The sequence below is a fragment of the Etheostoma spectabile genome, chromosome 18 (assembly GCF_008692095.1).
Source record: "Etheostoma spectabile isolate EspeVRDwgs_2016 chromosome 18, UIUC_Espe_1.0, whole genome shotgun sequence".
Lineage (NCBI taxonomy): Eukaryota > Metazoa > Chordata > Actinopteri > Perciformes > Percidae > Etheostoma > Etheostoma spectabile.
Window position 1 is genome coordinate 15,263,272 of NC_045750.1, and position 23,557 is coordinate 15,286,828.

At 42.9% G+C, this 23,557-nt stretch overlaps 1 protein-coding gene across 5 annotated transcripts; it reads left to right on the forward strand.

Annotated features, from left to right (window-relative positions):
• The first annotated feature begins 1,125 nt into the window (after nt 1-1,125).
• LOC116706476 (protein SOGA3) lies at nt 1,126-10,623 on the forward strand. Of its 5 annotated transcripts, none has more exons than XM_032543344.1 (10): nt 1,126-2,223; nt 2,926-3,150; nt 3,475-3,633; nt 3,836-3,904; nt 4,353-4,622; nt 4,716-5,087; nt 5,966-6,628; nt 6,755-7,083; nt 8,236-8,275; nt 10,455-10,546. In XM_032543344.1, exons 1-8 carry the CDS (start codon nt 1,453-1,455, stop codon nt 6,863-6,865), a joined length of 2,640 nt encoding a protein of 879 aa, XP_032399235.1. In that variant the 5' UTR covers nt 1,126-1,452; the 3' UTR covers nt 6,866-7,083; nt 8,236-8,275; nt 10,455-10,546. The 5 variants fall into 5 exon arrangements, with proteins under 5 accessions (XP_032399235.1, XP_032399237.1, XP_032399238.1 ...); XM_032543346.1 differs by having other exon boundaries at nt 1,453-2,223; nt 6,953-7,083; nt 10,455-10,623; XM_032543347.1 differs by lacking the exon at nt 8,236-8,275 and having other exon boundaries at nt 1,453-2,223; nt 6,953-7,083; nt 10,455-10,623.
• Nucleotides 10,624-23,557: the final 12,934 nt, after the last annotated feature.

A 23,557-nucleotide genomic window follows, 5' to 3' on the forward strand; every position in this document is an offset into this window, starting at 1 on the left:
TGGATGGATGGAAAGATATAGTGTTTTTCACTTTTTTTAAAGCTGTAAATGTAACCTCAGATATTTTAACTGGACACATTGGTATCTTCTTTTTTTCTCTCAAACGCTACAGTGCATAATTGTTTCATTCTTATTTGGTGTTTATTGACAAAAAAAGGCTTTCAGAGCTTTCTCTATATAAATACCCTATATGTTCACTAACTAGACTAAAACAAGACACCTTAGCTTAGGCTTTCAGCTAAAATTGCAATAAGCAGTGTTTGATGAGCACCGTACTGAAAGCTATTCTGTTTTGAACGTGTGGTTAACAGTTTGGACAGCAGTGTGTTAGCATAAGAACAAAGTAATGTAAATCCAGTGTTGTGTACATTGTGGTTAAAGTGATGGCATAAGTGTGTACAGTTTTAAAAACAAGCGATGAAAAGTTTGGTCCACATGAACTGCTGCTGTGCAGACTGTAGTTAAAAAAAAAACTGTAACAAAGACTAAAAATTATAAATCTTAAACCAAATCTGATAAGTTATCAGAGTTATTTTCTCGGACATTAAAAAGCCACCGTCATAGCTACAGAGGACAGTATACAACTGATTTTTCTGGTTGTAGGTAGAGTGCTCCTTTAATCAAGGTTACACAAATGAGTTACTAATTCATTTGTGGTAGCTTGGTGGGTGGAGGAATAGTCCAACCCCGCCTTTACTCTGTCTAGATAGTAATTAGGCTAACTGGAATTTATGATGCATTGAAGTAGACTACAGTACTCCTACAGTGTAATTATAGGTTTCATCACAGGTGGTACTGTACAAGGATATGTGTCTCCTTCTGAATTTGTATACTTACATTTTAAACCAAGTGCAACCTGCTTTAGCAATATTTTACTTTATTATGGTAGTAAAACTAAAACTCATCGGAATTTGAGAGCAAAGGAAAGGGGTGGGGGTGGACGTCCGCTTCCTGGTTTTGGTACCAAACGTCCCCACGTCATGTGACCAGTGCCCCTGCAGTGCCTGGTGGTGCCCTGTGTCAGCGACTCTCCTTAATGCTCTGCGGTAAGAATTCACCCATTATGTGGAGCTCTGTGTAAAAATGCAGTCACAGTCTAGGCTTGTTTAGACATAGCCTATAAATGAAAAAAATATGTCGGTCAGTGGCTGTCGGTCCAGCCGGATAGAGTACATCTTCAATGGTCCCGGACAAAACAAGTAGGCCTACACATCCCTCGTAAAGTTATGGGTCAGGGGGATGGAGGGGGGTGTAAAGCAGTCGCAAAAAAGCGCCATCTAGTGGCGTGCCTACTGAAAGTTAAAACTCTTAAAACCGAGCTAAACATAGGCTATGTGATATAAATAAGTGTGGAGTTTCTGTACAGCTTATTAATTTTCACTCGTGATAAACAGCTAGAAGTTAAAGTCTAGTTTTGGAGTTAATTTAGGTTTCAGTGAAGCAAAAAATAAAATGAAGGCTGCCGCCAGCGGCGCTGCAGATCCTCCATCATCATCATCATCATCAGCAGCAGACAATAGCGCAGGGAGGAGGAGGCGGAGGCAGCACCGGGCTCCCTCGCCGGCTACAGCCCAGGAAGGGGCAACCAGACGAGCTTCACAGCGCCCAGGCAGGTCCGCATCTCATCTACCAGCAGGAAGGAGCAGAAACACCGGGGTGAGAGAGAGATTGAGGTCCGCAGACGGAAGGGAGGGGGAGCCCGAGAGCCGCGGCGGGGCAGCTGTTCACCCGGATGGTGCTGAAGCTGATGTAGTCGCACCAAACAGGGCGGATGCTGTCGGGAAAGATCCGACAGAATCAACAGCTTCGGCCCGTCGCTCCGCTTTACGCCTGGCCTGCCTCAAGGGCGACTCCTCCAAGCGTCTGTTGGCCGGCAGAGCCTCGGCTTCCTTCTCCGTGGCAGAGAAAGGGAAGATCCCCGGAGAGGAAGGCGGTCGCGGGGAGAGAAGCGGCGCGTCTGCGGGCTGCGGCGCGGGCCTCGGTTTGGGTTTGTGGAGAGGAGGATGCTTACAGGCTGAACTCATCCAGTTCCACCTGCAGAAGAGACTGAGAAGAAGCGGTGCGAATATGCAAACCAAGACGGACAACATGGGAACAGAGGAGGCCGCTCTGGGAGAACCGGAGCCGGCTGCAGAGGCGACCGAGGCGGGGTCCGTGACACAGCAGGACCAGGCCTTTGAAGACGAGATGGAGAGACTGCTTGACGAAAATGAAGATCTTAAGGTTTGATGCATGTTATCTTTTATTTAGGCTGCTGCTCTGTCATCAGCTAGTGATGATTTGAAATATGGTAGATAAAAATACAATGTGTCACCTCACCAGAATCCACTGCAAAACACACAACGTTTGTTTTTTTCATAATAGGATGACTGAAAATCCATGTTGGTAGGGCCTATTTGAAGCCTGTGGGCCCATAAAACCCCGGGGCCACATTACTCTGGATTGAATCTTGTGTTTGCAGTGTCATAGATAAGTAAACATCAGTTGATTTGTCTGTTGAACATCCTCCGTCCTCACAGAACATGAAGCCAAGACCCAAGTTGAAAATAAACTGGCTACAAATGACTAATTGGATATCGAACACACATTGGTATTGATCTGCTAGAATCAATAATATATTGTGTTTCAAATGAGGGACAACCAAGGGAGTCAACAGCTGGGATTTGCATTTTTCTGTTTTTGCCATAGAAGACATACTGATAAAAAAAAAATTGAAGCAACTCCCACCCAGTCTTTGGCACAAGGAAATTAATTTGAATTCAGATATTTCGTGGATATGTCTGAAGCTGACTATATGTGGCTCAAGTCCAAAACATCCATTACTGACTATGTGGAGACAAAATTCAGATTCTAAAACCAAACAGCAGAGTTAATCTTAACAGTCTCATAACTTGTGACACGTAATCTTTACTATGCACCCACCAGTGTGAAATTGAGGAGATGAGGACCGAGATGGACGAGATGCGGGACACATTCTACGAAGAGGACACGTGTCAGCTGCAGGAGATGAGGCGTGAGCTGGAGAGAGCCAATAAAAACTGCCGGATCCTGCAGTATCGTCTGAGGAAGGCTGAGAGGAAGAAGCTGCGCTACGCCCAGACGGGAGAGATCGATGAGGAGCTGCTCAGGAGTCTGGAGCAGGACCTGAAGGTGCAGAGGGGAGGGGGAGGTGGTCAACTCTCTGTGTGTCTGTCTGGGAGCATTCCCGAGGATGTGTATGCAAACTTTCAATGTAGCATCTGCGACAGGTGAAAACATTGCATTTAGAAAACAGTTGTTATGGTTGTATCTTTAACGCCTATGCATTTTACTGGTTTATAAGTTATGCTTATTTGTAGTTATTTTGGTTTGAAAAGGTATAAAAAGCTAAGAAAACCTAATTGTAAGACAAAAGTGAAGATCAAACATGAAAATCCCCTAAGTTGGAGTGAAAATATTCTTAAAAGATATCCTCACACTAACTAAACAATGCAGGTAGCGAAGGATGTGTCTGTGAGGCTGCACCACGAGCTGGAAAAGGTGGAGGAGACGCGCACAAAGACAGAGGAGGAGAATGAAAAACTGAGACAGAAACTCATAGAGGTGGAAGTGACCAAACAAGCCCTGCAGAATGAACTAGACAAAAACAAAGAGGTATGTAAACACGTACATAGATTACGTCTATTAAAAGATTTAACTCTGGCTGGAAAAAATTAGCTGTACACCATGCACAACTTCCTGTTATGGACGTTACTGGTTCATGTTTTGGGGAATTTTTCTACTTGCCACGCCCACACACACAGAGAAAAAAAGCATAACAAATTTAACATTCATTTTTCAAACTGTCCTCCAACAGTCTCAAAAGAGAAGAGGAAGCAAGGACATCCAGAAGACGGACAGGAAATCAGCACAGACTCCTACAGAGGTGAGAGGCTTTTACAAGCAGTTATAAAAAAAATGTCTTCTTTTCCCCTTGTCCACTTGTCCAAAAAAGTCTTGTCATGAATATTTTTTTAAAATAAAAATTATAAAAATACATCGATTCTGCAGGTATCGCTCACATCTTTACATTATGTTCTCAAGTCAAACATTTTCTTTTTATCTCTGGGCCACAACAGGCCAAAGCAAGTGTTCCAATTATTTGAAATAAAAGTACAGGAATTACTTTAGACTTAGTTGACATCAAACATCCTCTTGGTCCAAGGATAAATAATGTTTCAGCTTTGAAAACCAAAATACTTCTCTTTAATCTTTAGTCCTTCCGTCTTTATGTCTTGTTTTGGAGGCCTACTTTGTGAACTTCAGGATTAGGTTGGAACCGTTTCTGCTTAAATTCCCTTTAGTATGTACAGTCTGTGTTACCTGTGCTCCAGGAGGACAATGAGGACCTTAAGTGCCAGCTAGCTTTCATCAAAGAGGAAGCGGTGCTTATGAGAAAGAAGACAGCAAAGATTGACAAAGAGAAGGACCGTCTAGAGCAAGAGCTGCAGAAGTACCGTTCCTTCTATGGTGAACTGGACAGCACCCATCCCAAAGGAGAGGCTGGGGGTCCGCCCACCACCCGCGAGTCAGAGCTAAAGCTCCGGCTCCGCCTGGTGGAGGAGGAAGCCAACATCCTGGGGAGGAAAATAGTTGAGTTGGAGGTAAGAGCTGGCAATGCTACACAAGTCTACTAAGGGAGTTACACCTCAGTGGGAGTCATGTGAGTGTTGAGCTTTTCTCCCTCTACCCCTCAGGTGGAGAACCGTGGCCTGAGGGCCGAGCTCGACGACCTCCGCGGTGAAGGAGAGGGTGCTGGAGGCTCTGGGTGCGGAGCGATGGGTGGGCAGGGATTGGGGCGGGGCCGCGGTGATGATCTGACGGAGCTCCGACAGCAGCTGCAGCTGGTGGAGGATGAGGCAGAGCTGTTGAGGAGGAACCTAGCAGATGCTGAAGATCAAAACAAGAGAGTGACTGCTGAGCTGAACAAGATGCGGTTCAAAGCCAGCACCCACGAGGGAGGCGCCAGGCATGGGGGAGGAGGTGGAGGTATTGATGGAGCAAAGGCAGAAGCCCTGCAGGAGGAGTTAAAGGCAGCAAGGCTACAGATTAATGACCTCAGTGGCAAGGTATTTTAAGGCGATTGATAATTCTGACAATAATTTGCTATAAAGTAAATAAAATGTTGTTACTCCTCATATAGATATATATTTACTAATGTAACTATGTTTCAATTTGTAGTAATTTAATCAAAGATAGAAAAACAACTGTCTACTGTCTGTCAGCTCTGTGAGTTTGAACTTGGGCAAAGCAGTGCTTTGAGCTAAATGCTAATGCTAGCATGGCAACATGCTAACAGTGACAATGCTTAAATGCTGATTTTTTATATGCCTATTTAATTTTTACCAAGTTCACCATTTAAGTTCAGTGTGTTAGCTAATTAGCACAAATAGCAAAGCACAGCTAAAGCTGTAAATGCATGCAATTTCCTAGTTTGAGTAGGGCATATTTTGCTAAAGAAAAATATATTGTCCAGCTGCTGTAGGAAATTACAGATCCCTTTCTAACAAGAGAGTATTTAGCCTTGCTAGCAGCTATGTGAGGTTGTACATATCTAGGCACAGCAGTACTTTGAGCTATATGCTAACATCAGCATGCTAACATACTCACAATTACAATGCTAACATGTTGAAGTTCTGCAATGTTTACCATGTTAACTATCTTTTTCTAATTAGCCCTTAAGATAAAGTACAGCTGAAGCTGATGGGAATTACAGTATTGTTGCAGGTATTCAGTCATAAACCAAAGTAGTGGACAAATTAAAAATTTCGATCTGATGATAGCGCTGCATAAAAAGGTCAAGGTTCACCAAAGTGGTTTCGCTATCCATAGAGCCAAAAAAGTATTCTGTTATGCCTAATTTTTAAGTCTTTGCTCAGTCTGTCCTATTTTGTAAAAAGTGTGATTACCCAATGTTACTACTGCACATCTCTTTGTTTTTATTCAGGTGATGCAGCTGCAGTACGAGAACCGTGTGCTCCTCTCCAACATGCAGCGCTATGACCTGGCCTCCCACCTCTCCCTGCGGCCCAGCCCACGGGACAGCGATGCAGAGAGCGATGCAGGTGGTGCGACAAGTGGTCGCCGTGAGAGTGACGAGGACTCCACCTCCTCCCGCCTCCTCCCGCCGCACCGTAAACGCGAGGGCCCCGTAGGTGGGGAAAGTGACTCAGATGAGGTCAGAAACAATAACGGAAGCAGCCGTTGCCTGACGCCCACGCGGGGCCTCTACACCCCCACTGGGCCCGAGGGTGCCGCCTCCTCCGCCTTGGCCCGCTTTCTGCCCGGGGGGGGGCGGTGCACCCTGCGCGAAAGGCAGCAAATGACTGACATCCGCACGGAGGCGGAGAGGCTTGTTCGCACCATGGACCGCCTCATCGCTGACACGGCGACTATCATCACAGAGGCTAGGGTCTACGTCTCGAACAGCGACCTGATGTTCGGGAGGGGAGAGGAGGGTGGGGAGGAAGATGGGAGCAGGATCAGGGAACATGAGCTGCTGTATCGCATTAACGCTCAGATGAAGGCCTTCCGAAAAGAACTGCAGACCTTCATAGACAAACTGGAAGTGCCGAGGAATGACGACAGGGAGACGGAGGAGCCGCTGTCGGTGAGACAAAAAAAATGATGAGCTGTATGTAAAAATGTCTGAAATAGTTTGATGCTGATTCTATTTCTACCTTTTTCTCACTAAATCCAACCTCCTGGTTTGTCACTCCGCCCTTCCTTCGCCCAGATGTTCCAGCCTATCATTTTGCTCATCCTCATACTTGTGTTATTCTCCTCCCTCTCTTATGCCACCATCTTTAAACTAGTTTTTCTTTTTACTCTTTTCTTTGTTCTGTGATGTTCGCCTCCCTTAAGTCACATCATCCCTTGTTTGTTTGTTTTGCTCTGTTGTTTTTCTTTCCTCCCCGCATCATTTGTTGCCAAGGTAACCAAAAGCACAGGAGAAGCTCATCACTTGCCAAAGCTGCAGTCACATTCAAGAGAGTGTGGCTAGATTCAACACTGGAGACTACATTATCCATAACACATCACTGTCTATATCAGCCCCTCCAGAAGGTGAGTTACAACGTGTTCTATCCCAGTTCTTTGAACACCTGACCATTGTCTTATTAATGTGTCACCGATCTGATTGTTTGTATTGCAGCAGAGTCAATATCAAATAATTTAAATATTATAGAATAATAAAAAAGAAACAAATGGAATGTAATATTGGCATATTGGACCACATTAGGCAGACAGCAATCAACAACGAAGTGCTTAATATGTCCTCTGTGTTAGGACATCTTCGTAGTTTTAGCATCTATGTCCGTTTAAATCAATACTAGATAGTTTTGATTATAGAAGTTCATTCTTTACCGGAACAGTGAGTGTGACAAAAAGTTTCAAAACATTTCATGTCCTTTTTCCTGAGCTTGTCCATGTTGGCTTTAGACGGATAAAATGTCATTCGGATACTTTGGAAAATACAGTTATTTGCCTTGTTGCTAAAACTAAGATGATATGATTGATACCACTGTTAGACTATGTCTGTATGCTGACTATAAAGGTAGAGCCAGCAGCGGATTAGTTTAGCATAGCACAAAGGCTGGAAGCAGGGGGGTACAGCTAGCCTGGCTTTCACTTTTACATTTCCACAGATTAACGACATTAAACATTTTAAGTAGAGCTCTTTAGAGGTTCTGCTTGGCACATTTTTTTTCTTTAATCTTTAAAGAGAGCCAGGCTAGCCGTTCCTCCTACTTCCAGACTTTATGCTAAGCTAGCTAGCTAACTGGCTCTATAGCATCATCTCATGAAGCTTAGCATACATAAGAGAAGTATAAATATTCTCATCTAAGTCTTGGTAAGTGAAAGTGAATAAATATATTTTATTTTATTTATTTATAGTATTTTTAAGCCAGTTTGTATTGCCATTGACCATGAAATGAGACTGCAAAACCCTGAAAAGCCAGTTAGTAGACCTTTGAGTTGCGATTAAGTGGTTCACATTAATAGACAGCAATACTGTAGATAGAATATGTTTCAGAAATGGAGGTCACACAGGGTTTGGTGTTGCTTACCTCAAGTGTTAAGGTCACAATGCTGTAAGGGAGGAAACCTAAATCACCTCTCCATGCCATGCTTTATGTCATTGTTTAACCTTGTTGCTAAATATATTTTATTTTGTCACAGGCTTATGACAGCAGTTGCCTCTACTTTGTTTTTCAGAACGACATTTGTTGTACCATCCTGCTGTTGTTGCCTAAAGGTAAAGTAAGGCTAAAGTTTGTTTTTGTCCCCTCTCCTTTACTCGGTGAAGGATTTGTCATTTATTAGGGATCACAACAGGTGGAGTAAAAATGGCAATGATCCAGGTGCTTCAAACTGGAAGGAATGCTAATGATCCAATCAAGTGCCAAATGTCAGCTCTTGTCCGAGGGGGGCCCCCCCCAAATTCCCAGCGGGACCCCTGATTAGGACCAGGCATTAGTAATTGATGGTGTGTCAGATGAACAGTAGCAGCGGGATGAGTTAAAAACACAGTCACAGGTTCGGGTTAGTCCAGGACATTGTATAAGGTTTCATACGTTTTGCTCTTTTAAAATATAAATATGAAAAAAATATTGTCAAAAACAATTTTAAATTAAAAAAAAAACTAAAATTATGCCAAACAAGCCAGGCATCCACCTTGCAATTTCCTTTTTTCGTGACTACCTTCAATAAAGATATTATTGACTGTGACACATTATTACTCATGGTGTCACACACCCATTTGGCATCCCTTGGAAAAATAATTTGCAGTGGGGCATGGTCACAAGACCAGATCTGCCCAAGCATCCTAAAGCAGAGTAGCAACAGAGAAGCCCATTGGCCGAGGGATAGCAGCAGCTGAAATAGCTATGTAAACACTTTCCCTCTCACCGTGAGCCCCAGTAATTATAGCCAGGATGCTGGTGACGACAGTTGTCCCACCGAGACTGAAAATGCTGGAATAAATTTGACATTATGATATTTGATCCCGGCTCCAATGGCGCACCCACGTAAACAGTGGGGATCAGTATAAAGGCAGGGTACCCCGGCTGGAGCAGAAGTTGTTTACCCTTTAGCTCTAGGCTCCGGACTTAACCACAACAGCGAAACTAGAAGAACTGGGACCCTTTAAATCCAGCCTGCAGGGTTTTACGTTACACAGTGGAGGAAAAGGGAAGGGGAAGCACCGGAGAGAGGTGACTTGACAATTAGGCGCCGAGGGGAGTGAATCTGTTGGAGAGGCTGGAGCGCACAGCCCACAGGAATAGAGCAAGCTGAGGATTTACACTGGAGCAGTGAAAACGTTTATGTTGAGGAAGGTAAGGACAGCTGTTTATCATTGAGGCGGAAATGGCTGTCATGTAAATTTCTTATGGTTTAGTGTCATTCAGGACAATATAATTGAATTGAAATGAATTACATATAAGCTTATAATTTAGACATCATTAGTGGCAAAATTGGAAATTGCCTGGGCCGATTGTCATCTTGTTTAGCCTCATGGTGATTTTCTTTTAAGTTTTCATATTCTTGATCGCATTTTTTTTTTTTGGAGCAAGTTTGGGGTTGTCATTTTTCATGTTTCTCTGCCATAAATTCCCTCTCGCTCTGTCCCTCTGCCATGCGCACAGACCATGCAGCCAGTTTACTATGCATAGTTACAAGATTATTAATATCTCTACTCTTACATAGCAGGTGGGAGGGAAGGGGCTGGTACATTCTGGCACTTTCAACCAGGATACTTGTCATATTTAATGAAGACAACAACAACAAAGCAGGGGCTGCAATAATAGTAAGGCTATTAGTGCTCCCATTGGGACAAAACACCACTGTGACAGTAATGAATGGCCACATTTACAAGGTTTGGGGATACATCTGAGGGGAAATCCTGAGTTTATCTGAGATATGACACAGCACAGGCAGTTTGCGTTGAGTTTTCTCTCCCATGTTTTGCGGCGTACAGAGGCAGGCTGAAGGGTCAAAGTGACCAAGAGCTGTTATGCAACACACGCAACAAGTGCTGCATAGGAATGACTGTGATTTTTGAAGAATGTGAAAGAAGAGGACTGTAAATATCTGACCTATGTGAGGATGGAAAATGCCAAACAATACAAGTCAGACTCAAGTCCAATAGAATAAATAGGTTTCACTTGCTGCAGTTTATCTTCAATTAGGTGTCGTTGCCACTGGTACAGTACTATGTTTTATTCTGCCTTGTTAGAAGACAAAAAAAGGTTGACTAGCATTGTAAAAAAGTGTCAAAAATGTTCATTTGTCTTGAGTAACAATGAGATTTCCAAATCCGATTTGGGGCTAAATGACACAGAAACACAGCAAAAAGAAGCTTATATCACGATATTTACTACTTAACTACATAAAGTATTCCAACCCTCTTTTTCCCCGTGTATTTGTCTTTATAGTGTTTCGAGGCCATCGATCCTTCCAACCCTACGGTGACCTCTGACAGGAAAGTGAAACAGGAGAAAGAGGAATTTGCCATTTAAAGAGGCCTCTGGGTATTGAACGGCCTGCGTCATGGCAGCCATTGATCTGGAGCGTGGGCTGGAACACAGTGGCCGGAGCTGGGGGCAAGAGAGGCCGGAGCTGATGGACAACTTTGACTCAGAGATGCAGGAGTGGGAGGACCAGCTGCAGGACATCCAGAGACAAATTGAAGAGGTAAGATTACGTATAAAAATGTTGGACTGTTTCAAATGCCACAGAAGGGCCCGGAGTCCAAAAATATGATCTCAAGCTGCCGTTTGCCCTGAAAATTCACGTTGAATATTGAATACAGTAGATTAGTGGACAGTATGAGTCAGTGAATAAAAATGTGACTTATGAAAATGGAATTTGAAGAGCAACGCAGTGTGTTTGTTCGTGCATTATAATGAACTGTTGGCAGCGCACCGACTAACTCAACCTCATGGCCTTTTTGGAACAAAGATAAAGACAAATGTTAACAAGCCAATTAAACTGTGACGTGCCAACAGACATGCTAAACACTCTCTCTCTCTCTCTCTCACACACTTACACACTCACACACACACACACACAAACTCTGAAAGCGGATACTAAAGGAGTATTAAGGGTCGCAATGGGAAACCTAGTTGTGCAAAGTGGAATAACATGTCCTGATCATTAATATAGGTTAGGCTAGGCTGCGCAACGATTTAGTGATAATTATAAGTCGCGTTTGTTGTGTAAACACCATTACTTTTATTGAGTTAATTTTGCATGTAGTTGTTCACAGTACAAAGGAAGTTGTTTATGTTTTCTTCTGTTTTCATCTTTCAGTTGTACAATGAAGTTCAGGCCCGCAGAGGAGCAAATGATATTACTACTGACAACCAGAAAAATGGCAATGGTCTTTTTGCGCCCAGCCATCATAGCAAGAATCACACTGGAGCTATACCTGTGCCACATCACTATAGTAACGGCTGTAACTATAACCCCGGTGGGTACAGCTACCCTCCAAGTCATCAAAATGGCTACGGTTACTGCCACGCCAACTCGGAGATCGGAGAGTTGTTGCAGGATTATTTGGGGCATGGGAAGCAAATGCGCCGGAAGAACAATGGAGCTCGCCACGTGGTGAGTAATGGCAATTCTTGACTTTACTGCCTTATGACTCATTCTGTCGGCATCTGCACATCTGAGGAAACCAGATATGTGGATATGATACGGGGATTCAGCTGGGGTTTAGTCAGGAACATATGGATTACAGTTACCTGGTTCCTCGCAGTCTGCTTACACAGACAGGTTAGCAGATAGGAGTTAGTTTCACATACGTTCACCAACTCTTGCACTTTCCCAACTCCTGACGTCAGCAGTCAGAAAGAAAGCCAAGACGTTTAACTGTTTCCTGTTCCACATGAAAAGCCATGTGCATGGCCAACGGTAAAGTACAGTAGATCAGAGTGATTTAGGCAGTGCTGTGTGGAGTTTTGATAAGGGGTCAGTTTTGGTGAGGTACAGTAAACCGAACATTTCCAGTGATCTTGAAGTAGCACCCTCATTTAATGCTTCTAAATATAGTAGGTAGAGGTTGATGTGGATGTTTCTTAAATAGATTTTTCCCTTCTCTCTAAGCGCTTCAGTGACACAATCAAGGTGAGCCCGGGATCAGAGATCAGAAAAAATTCTGGAAATGAAAGGTAAGTGCACTGCAGCCCCATTCTTGAAACCTTTGTAGAATGATGTGATGTAAGGGAAACTTACACTAATCTTATTTTTGTTGGTTTCGGTTTGGTTCAGGCTTGGTGAAGAGCAGTTTGTGGGCAGTGTTGAGGACACTGAAAACAGGACGAACAAAGTGTCTCACATAAAGAGCTCCCCCCGCAGAGAGAGTTCCCCCAACAAAGAAAACACAGGTGCCAAGCCCCCTCTTGGACAAAGGGAGGCTCCTGCTGGACAACCACGCTCGCAGCTTCCCTTAGCAACAGCTGAATCTCCCGCTCCGGACAGGAAGTCCTTCAGTCCTGGCGTCCTGGGAGATCGGAAGTGCGGCAGCCCCTCTGTTCTCAGGAAGTTTGGAGCCATGCTTCAGGAAAACGAGGGCAAAATGCTCACCGAGTCAGGGGTGGTGACCAATCAGGGACTGGCACCAGAGCCAAAGTGTCCTACCCCTAGCTGTCAGCGCAGAGCTCTGGGAGCCACTGTAGTCCCCGGCAGGGTGCCCATGCGTGTGCCTGCCCAGAAATGCCAATCAGATTCTGGTGTGCTGACAGCAGAGATAGAGTCCGGCCAAGAATGGGGGTTAGTATTAGACTGTGGGAGACAGAACCACAAGGATCACAGAGGAGGCTACTGCGGTTCTAAAGGGGCCCAGCGGAGTCCTCAGCTGTCCCAGAGGAGATCACAGGTGGCAGGGAGTCCAAAGATTAGACCCAGGTCTAACAGTGGGGCAGACAGAGACGGAGCAAGGAAGCCTGCACCCCAACATGTGGAGCCCAAAATGGACTACAGGGTTTCAAGTGCTTCTTCTGGAGCTCAGAAGATCCAGAGGGGTGGGCTAGCAGGACAGGAGTTGCCAGGTTGTGGCAGAGTGAAGGATGAAGGACTTATTGAGCTGCTGGACATGCTGGACATCCAACATGAGTACAGCTCCAGTCCCAGAGCAGGACACACAGCTTACAAACAGGATCCACAGCAGGTAGGCCTTTTTTCTGCTTCTTTAATTCAGTAAGTTCAGCATTAGCATCAGTTTTACAAAGACAAACCAATGAAACGTGGGCTGATACTATATAAGCTAACATGTGTCCCATTCTGTCTCTGTCCAGGTAAACCCAGTCAAGTTGTCCCCAGTCAATCCTAAAAAGAGCTTCTCTCGTCCTGCACGGCCAGCCAATCAGCGACCTCCTTCCAGGTGGGCCGGCCGCACCCCTACTGCCATCATTACCACCCCATCAGGCCCAATGTACAGGCCCCCAAGCCCTCTGACTCGCCCCCCTAGCCCCATGACCAGAACACCGAGTCCCGTCCTGAAGCACCGGCCTCTCGTTTCCTATTCTCTTCAGACTGAGACTGTCATTATGTGATACCTTTCCATTTTACTAAAGCTTGATCCCTTCCTCCAGGAAAACCCTCTCTCTCTGTGTAAATAGTAAGGACTTTTCTGTGAAACAAAGTGCTTTAAGAGAGTTAAAGAAATGCTTCATTTCATCTCGATGACATGTTCCAGATAAAACACATCCACGACATTCTCCAGTGTTGCTGTGGCTTTTTGCTTCTTCTTCTGTGATGAAACCTCTGCCAGCACATCGACATATTAGCTGCATTTACCCGCTTATCCTCTTTTTCTTTTTTCTTTTTTTATTGAATTTCAGGTCTTTTCTGTATAATGAGATTTTGCATGCAGCCCCAATTTGAGGGTGCATGCCCATGTGTTTAATCCTCATGGTTGCCATGTTGAATCAAATTCAACCTGGCCACCAGTAGGAGTAGATTAAGTCGCGACTCTGCTCCCAGCAGCAATCTGCTAACTGTCAACAACAGTGTGTTTTACTATATCATATTGTCAAAGTGATATATTTAAGGTGTTCGAATAACAGTTGTGACAAATGACTATGATATGCCTTTAATGTTTTATTTTATTTTTTTCTTGGTAATAAATATGACAGTGCTTTGACATAACGACTCGTCTCTTTCTATTGCAGAACTGCATTCACGATGACTCATATTTTAGGGTGTTGATTATTTGCTGCATGTCAGTGCAGAGGCAGCTCAAGCAGTGTCAGTTGCTAACTGTCCGCCACCTTTAACTCATCTACTGGTTCAGTCATACCTGAGGAGCTGCATGATAAAAGAGCCAAGTATTAACAGCACTCCTCTAAACACAGTTATTTGAGGTATGACACAGCTCTTGGATTATGTCACTTTGAACATGTTTAAGTACTATTAATGCTTTACAGTGTTGGTTCAAGAGCCGTTATGCTATCCGTCGTTACCAGGATATCCTATGTGCAGCACACAAACTGATACTGTAGCATGAAGGATCCCTTTCCATGCTCTGTTTCTCGCCTTATAAGATTGCATCAACAACCCCTGGCTTCTCTGACACCTCATGCTCTGTGGAAGGTGAGGAAACACACACACTCTCAGCTTCAAACGTACATACACACACAAAGAAGTTTCAATTATACCTGCGTACATAACTTGAATTTTTTTCCCCAATTTCTGTACACAAAAAGCACATGCAACACATGCATATACACACACACTGTGTTCTGGCAGAGGTGGCCAAAGTGTGAAATGTAATGTAAAGGCTGGGTGGGCGTACGGAAGTTCCTTGGCCCCATGACGCCTCAGCCCTGTCACCCTACCTCTCGGTGCTATGTGGCACCTCAGACAGAAATAGCAAGCGTGACGTGTGTTTTGGTGCCAGAAATCTTACCCTGCTGTCTTAGGGGGTATAAATAAAGAGTGGGAGGAGGACGTTGGTTCCTCTCACTCTCTTTCATCTCACATATCACTATTTCTGCCTCCCAATGAAACAAACATGTAATGTCAAATGAATGTCGACAAATTGGGGATTTAGATTGTCATCCTCTAATCACCTCTATCCATTAGTCCATTTGCTAATCATGACGTTTAAGTTTTTTTTGTCCTCTCCTCACTGGTTTTAAGACGTTTCTGTCTGTGATAGCTTCTTTTTCTCTTCCCTCCCTTCTCACCCCTTCCTCCTACTCTGTTTGTGTGTGTGTGTGTGTGTTGTGGTGGTGTGTGTGTGTGTGTGTGTGTGTGTGTGTGGTGTGTGTGTGTGTGTGTGTGTGTGTGTGTGTGTGTGTGTGTGTGGTAAAGGAGAGCCATCCACAGGTTGGCACTACTTGGGCTGAATGAGGTTATTTAACAAGGTGCTCAGGCCCCCTGCTAACTCTTGGCACAGCTGCCTACATGAGAACTGCTCAACGAGAGCACCAAAGGGTTTCTCCTCCTGTTACTTCACCCTCTACTCCCATTTTTCCTGCTTCCCTGACTGAGGATACTCCTTGCAGACTGGATGGCAGAGTTTGGCACAGCATGTCCTCCATTAAAAAGGCTACTCATGACAGCAGGAGAAATAAAGAACACAAGAGCAGACAGCTGAAGTGTAGCCATGGCTCCCCTGACGTCAGCAGACCACGCTGTCACACCCAGACCAAAGCGGGAGGAGTCAACACCAATCAAAAAACAGTTCTGCATCACAACATGGAAGATTTCTCTCCACTAAGTTACACAACTCTGATAGTATACTTTTGCAATCCTGCACAAACGGACATGCATTTATTAAAAAATGTACTGTACCACCAAGTGTAAACAACGCTGTAGGCCTTATTTATGTGATCTGGGTACAAGAGCTATCTGTTCTCATGGCTTTGATTGTTGTGTGGTGTGTGTGTGTGTGTGTGTGTGTGTGTGTGTGTGTGTGTGTGTGTGTGTGGGTTGTGTGGTGTGTGTGGGTGTGTGTGGTGGTGTGTTTTTTTTAGGGTATCAACTACTGAATTAGCTAAGACAACTGCTGACACGATAACATTATCTTATTTTGAGATTTGTCATAGTCAAGAAAATTATCTTTTGTTTTCTCATAATAATCTCATATATCATGAAAACACATCCGGTTGTTTTCCCAAGATAAGAAAAAAAATTAACCAATTACCACAAGAACACAAACTTGTAATTCAGAGATATTGAGATAATTAACTTAAACCCACGATAACATCTCTGAGCTTATTGCAATTTTATTTTTTGTATCTTAACTTTTGATATAACATCACAAAGGCTTCAGTAATTACTGTGATAAAATGACATTGAAAGGGCATGATTTTTTTATGTGCCCTTTTTTTATTAACCCTCGCCATTCAAAGTTCACTGACAGAGACAGGCCATCTACACTAGTTGCTAGGCAAACTTCAAAGTCTCTATTCATCTGGACAATCTTAAGATATCTGCCATACATGCGTGATTATGAGCGTTACATGTGTCTGAATAAGCCCCTGGTGGCTGACATAATGTCTCCTTGGTTGTCTTAGGCATGTGTGAATCTCACGCTCTTTCCGGCCTCTCCTCACCCGCATCCACCTGTCCCCTGTCTTGTGAAATATGCCCCCCCCCCCTCACCCCCAGTGGTGCATCTCTGTCCTGACAAGCCTTTCATTCATTTGAGCTGGGCTCGGGGTTCTACACTGCAATCCTCAGCATGTGTCAGTTGCTACTGCGACAGGCTCAAAATAGATTGTTAACTGCCACTTATATGCGCGTGTCGCACAAAAATGTGGACAGAAGAGTGACAGGACCACCCTGTTTCAGAGGTTAAACATAAAGAGGTCAGGACAACCTGCAACTGAGCTGTTTTACAGCTGTTTCACAGGGTCCTCCGAACATTCTCTTCACATTATACAGGTTTTCTCTTGTAAAAACTTAACAGGCCGGAGATGTTTGCATGTCTCGAACACCATGCAAGTTAGACTGCTTTTAAGTTCTACAGTGTTTGCATTTTTCTTCTACGTTAAAAGGATGTTCCTCATTAGCGTCCACCTGCGCCAGATATGTGAGTGCATGGTTTCGTAAACAAACTGGGTGGACGGACACTTGTTTCACAGCCATAGCCATACAGTCTTAGAACCCAACTTTCATGCAGACCTGACATCAAATAACAATTTAGTGTACCTCAGACACAAGGAGTGCCCTTTCTTTGTAACTTAAAGATATACACTAGTAAATAAGATCAATGAAAGTTAGCCTTCTGTCAAACTCACATGGATGCAGTAGTTGTTGAGCCAATTCCTCTTAAACATCTACAGTATATCAATAAGGACACAGGCAGAACATGGATTTCTGACATCTTGTTCATCTACTGGGAGTGTTGACGGCTCAAATAATTAATTTAGGGGTCAACCCTGTTAAGACCAAAGGTGTACTTTAAATCCCACCACTCTACACTTCATTTTTCACCCACTTCATCTACAAAGTCAAAAACATCCTGTCCGTTGGACTGTAGCTCAAGTCACAGTCCTGCTCGCTCCATCTTCGTCCACATGTCCGAACTGTCAGTATGTGTGTGTCCATCCATTGAAACGGCCATCTCAAATGCCAGATGATGAGTGTAGCAGTACAAGAGGTGGGACCATCAAGGACAGTCTGGAGGACCCTAAAGGGCTTCTTGAGAATTTCAGACCTCTCCATTAAAATAGAATGTGGCCCGTTTATCTCCTCTTTGAAAGACAACCCATGAGGCTCACCTTTCAAAACAAGAGCGGGGTGCTCTCATGGCATTAGCTGGTGTTGCCCGGCAGAGGTGACTATAGTGGTCTATTTATCGTGTGACAAATGACCAATTTTAATTTGGTTTCAGTGGAGCAGTCAGCTGGCTTGCCGTTTGGCCTGTGGCACACACACACACACACACACACACACACACACACACACACACACACACACAAAGTGCAATGAACAACAAGACTATATGTCTACATCCATGTTAGCAGCTCTGTGAGGCTGTACTAATTTAACTATTTATAGTAATCTATTTATAGTAATATCCACCTGTTTATTATTTCAAGTACATATCAAGCCTTAAATCTTGCTCACAATACTTGTTATCTATATATTATATTCATAGGACAAATCTATCTGTAAAATTCTGTTTATAATAGTATTCATTTCTATATTTATTCAGTACATATCCATGTCCTGCACTTATGAAACCATTATATATCCTGCACTTACTGCTATTGCACTTACGGTTAGATCTAAACTGCATTTCGTTGCCTTGTACCTGTACCTGTGTAATGACAATAAAGTTGAATCTAATTTAATCTAATCTAAGTTTATCAGCCGATGCTAATGTTAGCATGCTAACCATGTGTCCATGAGACAATGTTAACATGGACTAGTGGTTCATAACATACTCCACACAATGCACATCCATACATTTGCATTCGATAGGGAAAGAGACACCGACACACATCCTGTATGTTGTGCACTTTTTCGATACAAGACAAAAAAAGTTAATTGAAGCTGGAGTCAGTGGGTTACCTTCACTAAGGAAACAATACACAGAAGTTTTTGGAGTGTTTATTTCCCTGCAGGCCGGGCTGACAGGCTAAAATGAGACCGTAACGGAGAAGGTGCGACTGTCAAATCGTTCCCTGCTAATACGTAGACACTCCAACGGAGCATAGTGTAGCATATCTTTGTGCGAGTGGTTGACAAACGCTCTGAAATATTAAGTGATAATGTGAGTTATTTTTAACTGTGGTAATTCAAGGGGACAATGAGCATGCTAACTACCCCGATAAGCCCTCTTATCATTAAAGCAGCCCATTACGTAGCTTCTATCAGTTGCAGTCCAGCCTTTGTCTTATAAAATGTGGAGCTGCGATATTAGTCATACATACTGTTGTTTGTCTACAATAGAGGGAGAAAGTGTTGGAGGCATACTTATCTACTCTGACTGAAAGGAAAAGATGAGACCACAGAAGCCTGCAGGCCAGGGGCCTCAAAAACAAACCAACTCAACCTCAATTTGTTACTTTTTTCGCTCTATATATAGATTTACCATTCACTCAGATATGTTTATGCTTTTTTTTAAGTCATAGTTTGACATTTTGGCAAATATGTTTTAGTTTCTTCTCTCATTAGAAGATAGATTTGTTGCCATTTATGAAGCTAGAGCCAGCAGCCAATTAGCTTAGCGTAGCATAAAGACTTAATGCTGACCGGCACCTTAACATTTTAATGTCTTGTGGTCTTCCCGTCATGCCGTTTCCAGGCCACTAAGTCCAGGAAGTTACTGCGCCCCACCAAGACGGTTGCAGCATGTGACTCCCTGTAAATTCACACCTTGTTTTTACACTAAAAGACAGACTAAACAAATGAGATATAACGTGTTCAATACAAAAAATGTGGAGGTGCTCGCATGCAGATTATTTTTAGAAAGCACAGACAGGCTAACTTTTCCTCCTGCTTTTGGTTTTTATACTAAGCTAAGCTAAGCTAAGCTAATGACGTTTACAGCATGAGTGTGTCATTAAAAAGTCTGACATTTTAAGGCCTTTTATATACAGCGATTCCTACAAAAAAAATTGTCTACGCATAACATCTTATTTTAAACTTCTTGCTCAGTGTATGTTATAAAGTATCCAATAAAGTGTACTCCTTCTTTTCCATTTTTATATCTCACTTGTCACAGTCTTCTTTAGATAGCAGAAACCATAAAATACAGACCCAAATTGGACTCTACAGCCATATGGCAATGTATTTAGAAATAGAGAATACCCATAATAAAAATTTTATGATTCAAGGAGTCCTCATAGTAATGATGTGACGCGTCACTGTTATAAATGGTTCAGTAGCACCCGGCTTAATGAGGCGTGTCACTTGATAGGCTCTAATGGTGTTAGCTCGATGATGGTTACAGTAGTGAGATCATTCCTGGCTCCTGCAGGAGTGAGATACCCTGTCTGTGAATCTCAGCATTATGAATCTTATAGAGCGTACTGTATTTTTTGTTTATTGAATGTTCAATATGTCTGTTTATAAATGCACGAACCACCAAGGCAAATTCCTTGTAAGTCCTTACTTGGCAATAAACCTGACTCTGATGCTTAGAAATACTGATGACATAATGTACGGAAATGTACATCCAAATACGCAAAGTTCTGTTACAGACACAGATACCGAATATGTTACACTAGGGAGTACAGATTTAAATAAGCATGTACATTTTTTATAAACATACACAATAAACACTTAATGGACATGGCTAATCTACCTTGTTCAACAAAACAAGGTCATAAATAATCCACGCAACAACAATGCTCTACTGCGGGCCTCGGGGTGCCGAAAGACGTGGGTATGACGGGACTATTTGTGGAGGGATTGAAGACAGCCACAGTGTATTTTCTGTAGTGTGAAGAGGAAGGCTAGAAAAGGTATTTGACCAGGATATGATAGCACATATGACGGAACTAAAGGGCACCCATGTGTCTGAAAACATAGCAGTGCCTCCTCCTGTCTGCCCGCCTGTGTGTCTGTACGTTCGGCTATGTCTGGCCCTATCATATAGAGCTCTCGCTGACCTCTTATCACGCATGCTAAGACACACCCGCTCAGTTTCTGGCTTCTTTTAACTCAGACGCAATGTAATTGTCCTTGACAGATGCTGCTCTATACATGTTCAATCTAAATACAGTCTGTTTCCATGACAAATAAATTTGTCACTGTCTCATAGCATCCCAGTTTATGTTATGCCCTACAAAATATAGAGTACAGCATGCAGAGTACTATATTGTAAAAATATCACACATATCGTTCTGTAGGTTTTAAATGGCAACCACGCATAGCATAGCGTGGATGTGTGATAGACTGCTTATAAGTGGGGCAAAGTAATTTCATTATCAGCATTGGCACCTTGAATCGCCATGGTAAACAAAATATCTTCAGTCAGAGTCACACTCACCACCAAATATTTCAGAGCATTTGTCAACCAGCTACATGTGCTCTATTGGAGTTTCTACACATTAGGGGGGACATATGTGACAGTTGCACCGTCTCCACTCTGTCTTTTTGACCATTGAATTCAACTGAATAGTGTGTATGCATTGTGTATTGTAATATTTCTACTAGGAAGTGTGTAGGTGTAGCTTTTTAGCCACAGTAGCAGTGTGGTTTAATATATGGCTACAAGTAGCAGATGTTCCCAAAGCAAGATTGCTGGTTACCATATTACCTACTTAAACGTAGGTTGCCTGGTCCAATACTGAACTTAAGTTGCTATACAGGCTAGTGTGCAAATTTAACTCATAAATCAACATTGGGCATATTAGCTCTTTTTTGACCAGTCCCATTTCCTTATTTTGGTGACTGCTAATCCCTAGTTTTTGCTTAAGTAAACACACACACACACACACACACACACACACACACAATTAACCTGAAGGTCTGATTTCTCGAGACCAAGCCCTGCCACGAGAACAAGACATTAATTTAAATATGTAGCAATAACTGTTGTGACATTTATGGAGTGAGCTAAGCTTATTTTAAAAGGCTGCAAATGTAAATTATGTCCAAAAGTATCAGTAAGTAAGCAGAAAGACACCTCTTTCCAGTCAACCTTTCACCGTCCTTATCATTAAAGTTACTGTTATATTGAAGCTCGAAAAAAGCCCGGGCTCATTAAGCAGTTTTTCTAATTCAAGTCACAGTCTGCACACACTGAGCCTGTTTTTTTCAGTTGGCAAATGCTGCAGCTCAGCTGCATTGGTCTTGTTTTTTGGCAAAGTCCTATCTTCCCACAAACACGTACATTCAGACGCCCACACTTTAGCAGACTCCCACGGCCATGACTGACAGTAGTATAAGACTAAAATGACAAAGCTGTAAAAATAACCCTGTTTCATACAGGGAGAGGATTGAGAAAACATGTTATTGCTCTTATTGGCAGGTTTTCAACCACCCAGCCTTTCTGGAGCCTGTGAAAGGATCTCGAACAATATGTGGGTAAACATAAATGTGGGCAACAGCTCCATCATGTGGACTCTTAAAGCTACATGTAGACTCAAACAGGTGGCAGGACACACATTGTAAACAGGCCTAGGGCTCAGTCCCACTTTTGTTTCTGGTCTATCCCATATTTCTGTAATGTATTCCACTATTTATAACAAAGATAAATAATCCAACATGTGTTTTTAAATTGTAGATATTTAATAACTTGACAAACCACCACAACATCACACAGACAGAAGTTTGTTTTAGGTAAATCCGATGGTAAGACACTAACAGTGACAAGTTGAGAGTAATAGCAGCTGAGGCAAAATGGGGAAAAACAACAACAGTAAGGACAGATCGAGATGGTCCAAGTACGTGTCAGTACCAGTGCTACGATAGTAGCCCTATCAAGAGTTCTGACAATAAATAGAAAACCAAATGTGGCTCTACATATATAGCCAAAACTTTCCAGTGGTTCTGCCAGTAGCTTTTCAGCACCCAACACTCCCAACAACACAAACACACAAACCATTATTAAAACAAGATTTTCACACAATAGAGGGAATACAGCCTCTCCTCCCCTCGTACACTTAAAAATATGCACACACACACACAAACACCAGTTAAAACATTATTAGTTAGACTAGGTCACGGTCAAAACTTAACTTTAAACAACCTGGTCAGCAAGGTAGGAACAGGCGAGCAGTTTTAACCCTCTGTAACTGGTACATGAGATGCTACATTTAGTCATTGTAAAAGAGAGGAGAAAATAACATCCGCCACGATAACAAACAGCTCAAAAGATTAGAGAACCGAAAGGACGTGGCTTAAATTCAAAACAGGTTGCATTGCCATGTCACAAACTGATGTAAAGGCAGTGACAGACGTGAGTTTGTGGACATTGACTAAGACTGTTAAGCTTCACTACATAACCTGTGGCTGAGAGTGATGCATAACCACTATTGTATACAGTATATTGTTGGCTGAACCTATCTTTTGGAGACAACAAAAAGGACTTAATTTACAGGTAAAGGTCCCTTGAAATGGCTTCAATGTAACTGGGGCTGTAGAGGGTTGGTTCATTTCCAAGTTTTTTCCAAGGGAAGTTAAGCTCGGGAATATGATATTTCGAAAACTATACATTTTAAAAATGAACTTATTTTGGTGGGGGAAATGCACATTACAATGCAATACTACGTAGTATAGCATGTTTTGGTTTAAAGTATGCCCATTTAATTAAATTGGAATCATGTACAGATCCTTTTATTTGCCAGCATCCCATTAAATAGGAATTTGGTAAAACCCCCTGCATGCACAGGGCATTCTCCCATCACACTACTGCACTGTACTGCCTGAGCAAAAGGACTACATGCTTTCATGTAAGCTTTAATTATATTACTCGAGTTAATTTCCATGTAACATTTTCAACTTTAACATTCCCAGAATTTTGTAACTCTAGTTTTAATTAGGCCTGCACGATTCGGGGGGAAATATGAATCACAATTTTTTTGCTTAGAACTGCATACTATTCTATGCCATGATTTCCCCCCCCCCC

What these genes read in the sequence shown, in the direction of transcription:
- LOC116706476 (XM_032543344.1), top strand. Translation starts at nt 1,453, where the DNA reads ATGAAGGCTGCCGCCAGCGGCGCTGCAGATCCTCCATCATCATCATCA. An exon ending in AACTAGACAAAAACAAAGAG is followed by an intron (nt 3,634 to 3,835) that starts GTATGTAAACAC and finishes GTCCTCCAACAG; the next exon opens with TCTCAAAAGAGAAGAGGAAG. An exon ending in AGACGGAGGAGCCGCTGTCG is followed by an intron (nt 6,629 to 6,754) that starts GTGAGACAAAAA and finishes TCCTTCGCCCAG; the next exon opens with ATGTTCCAGCCTATCATTTT.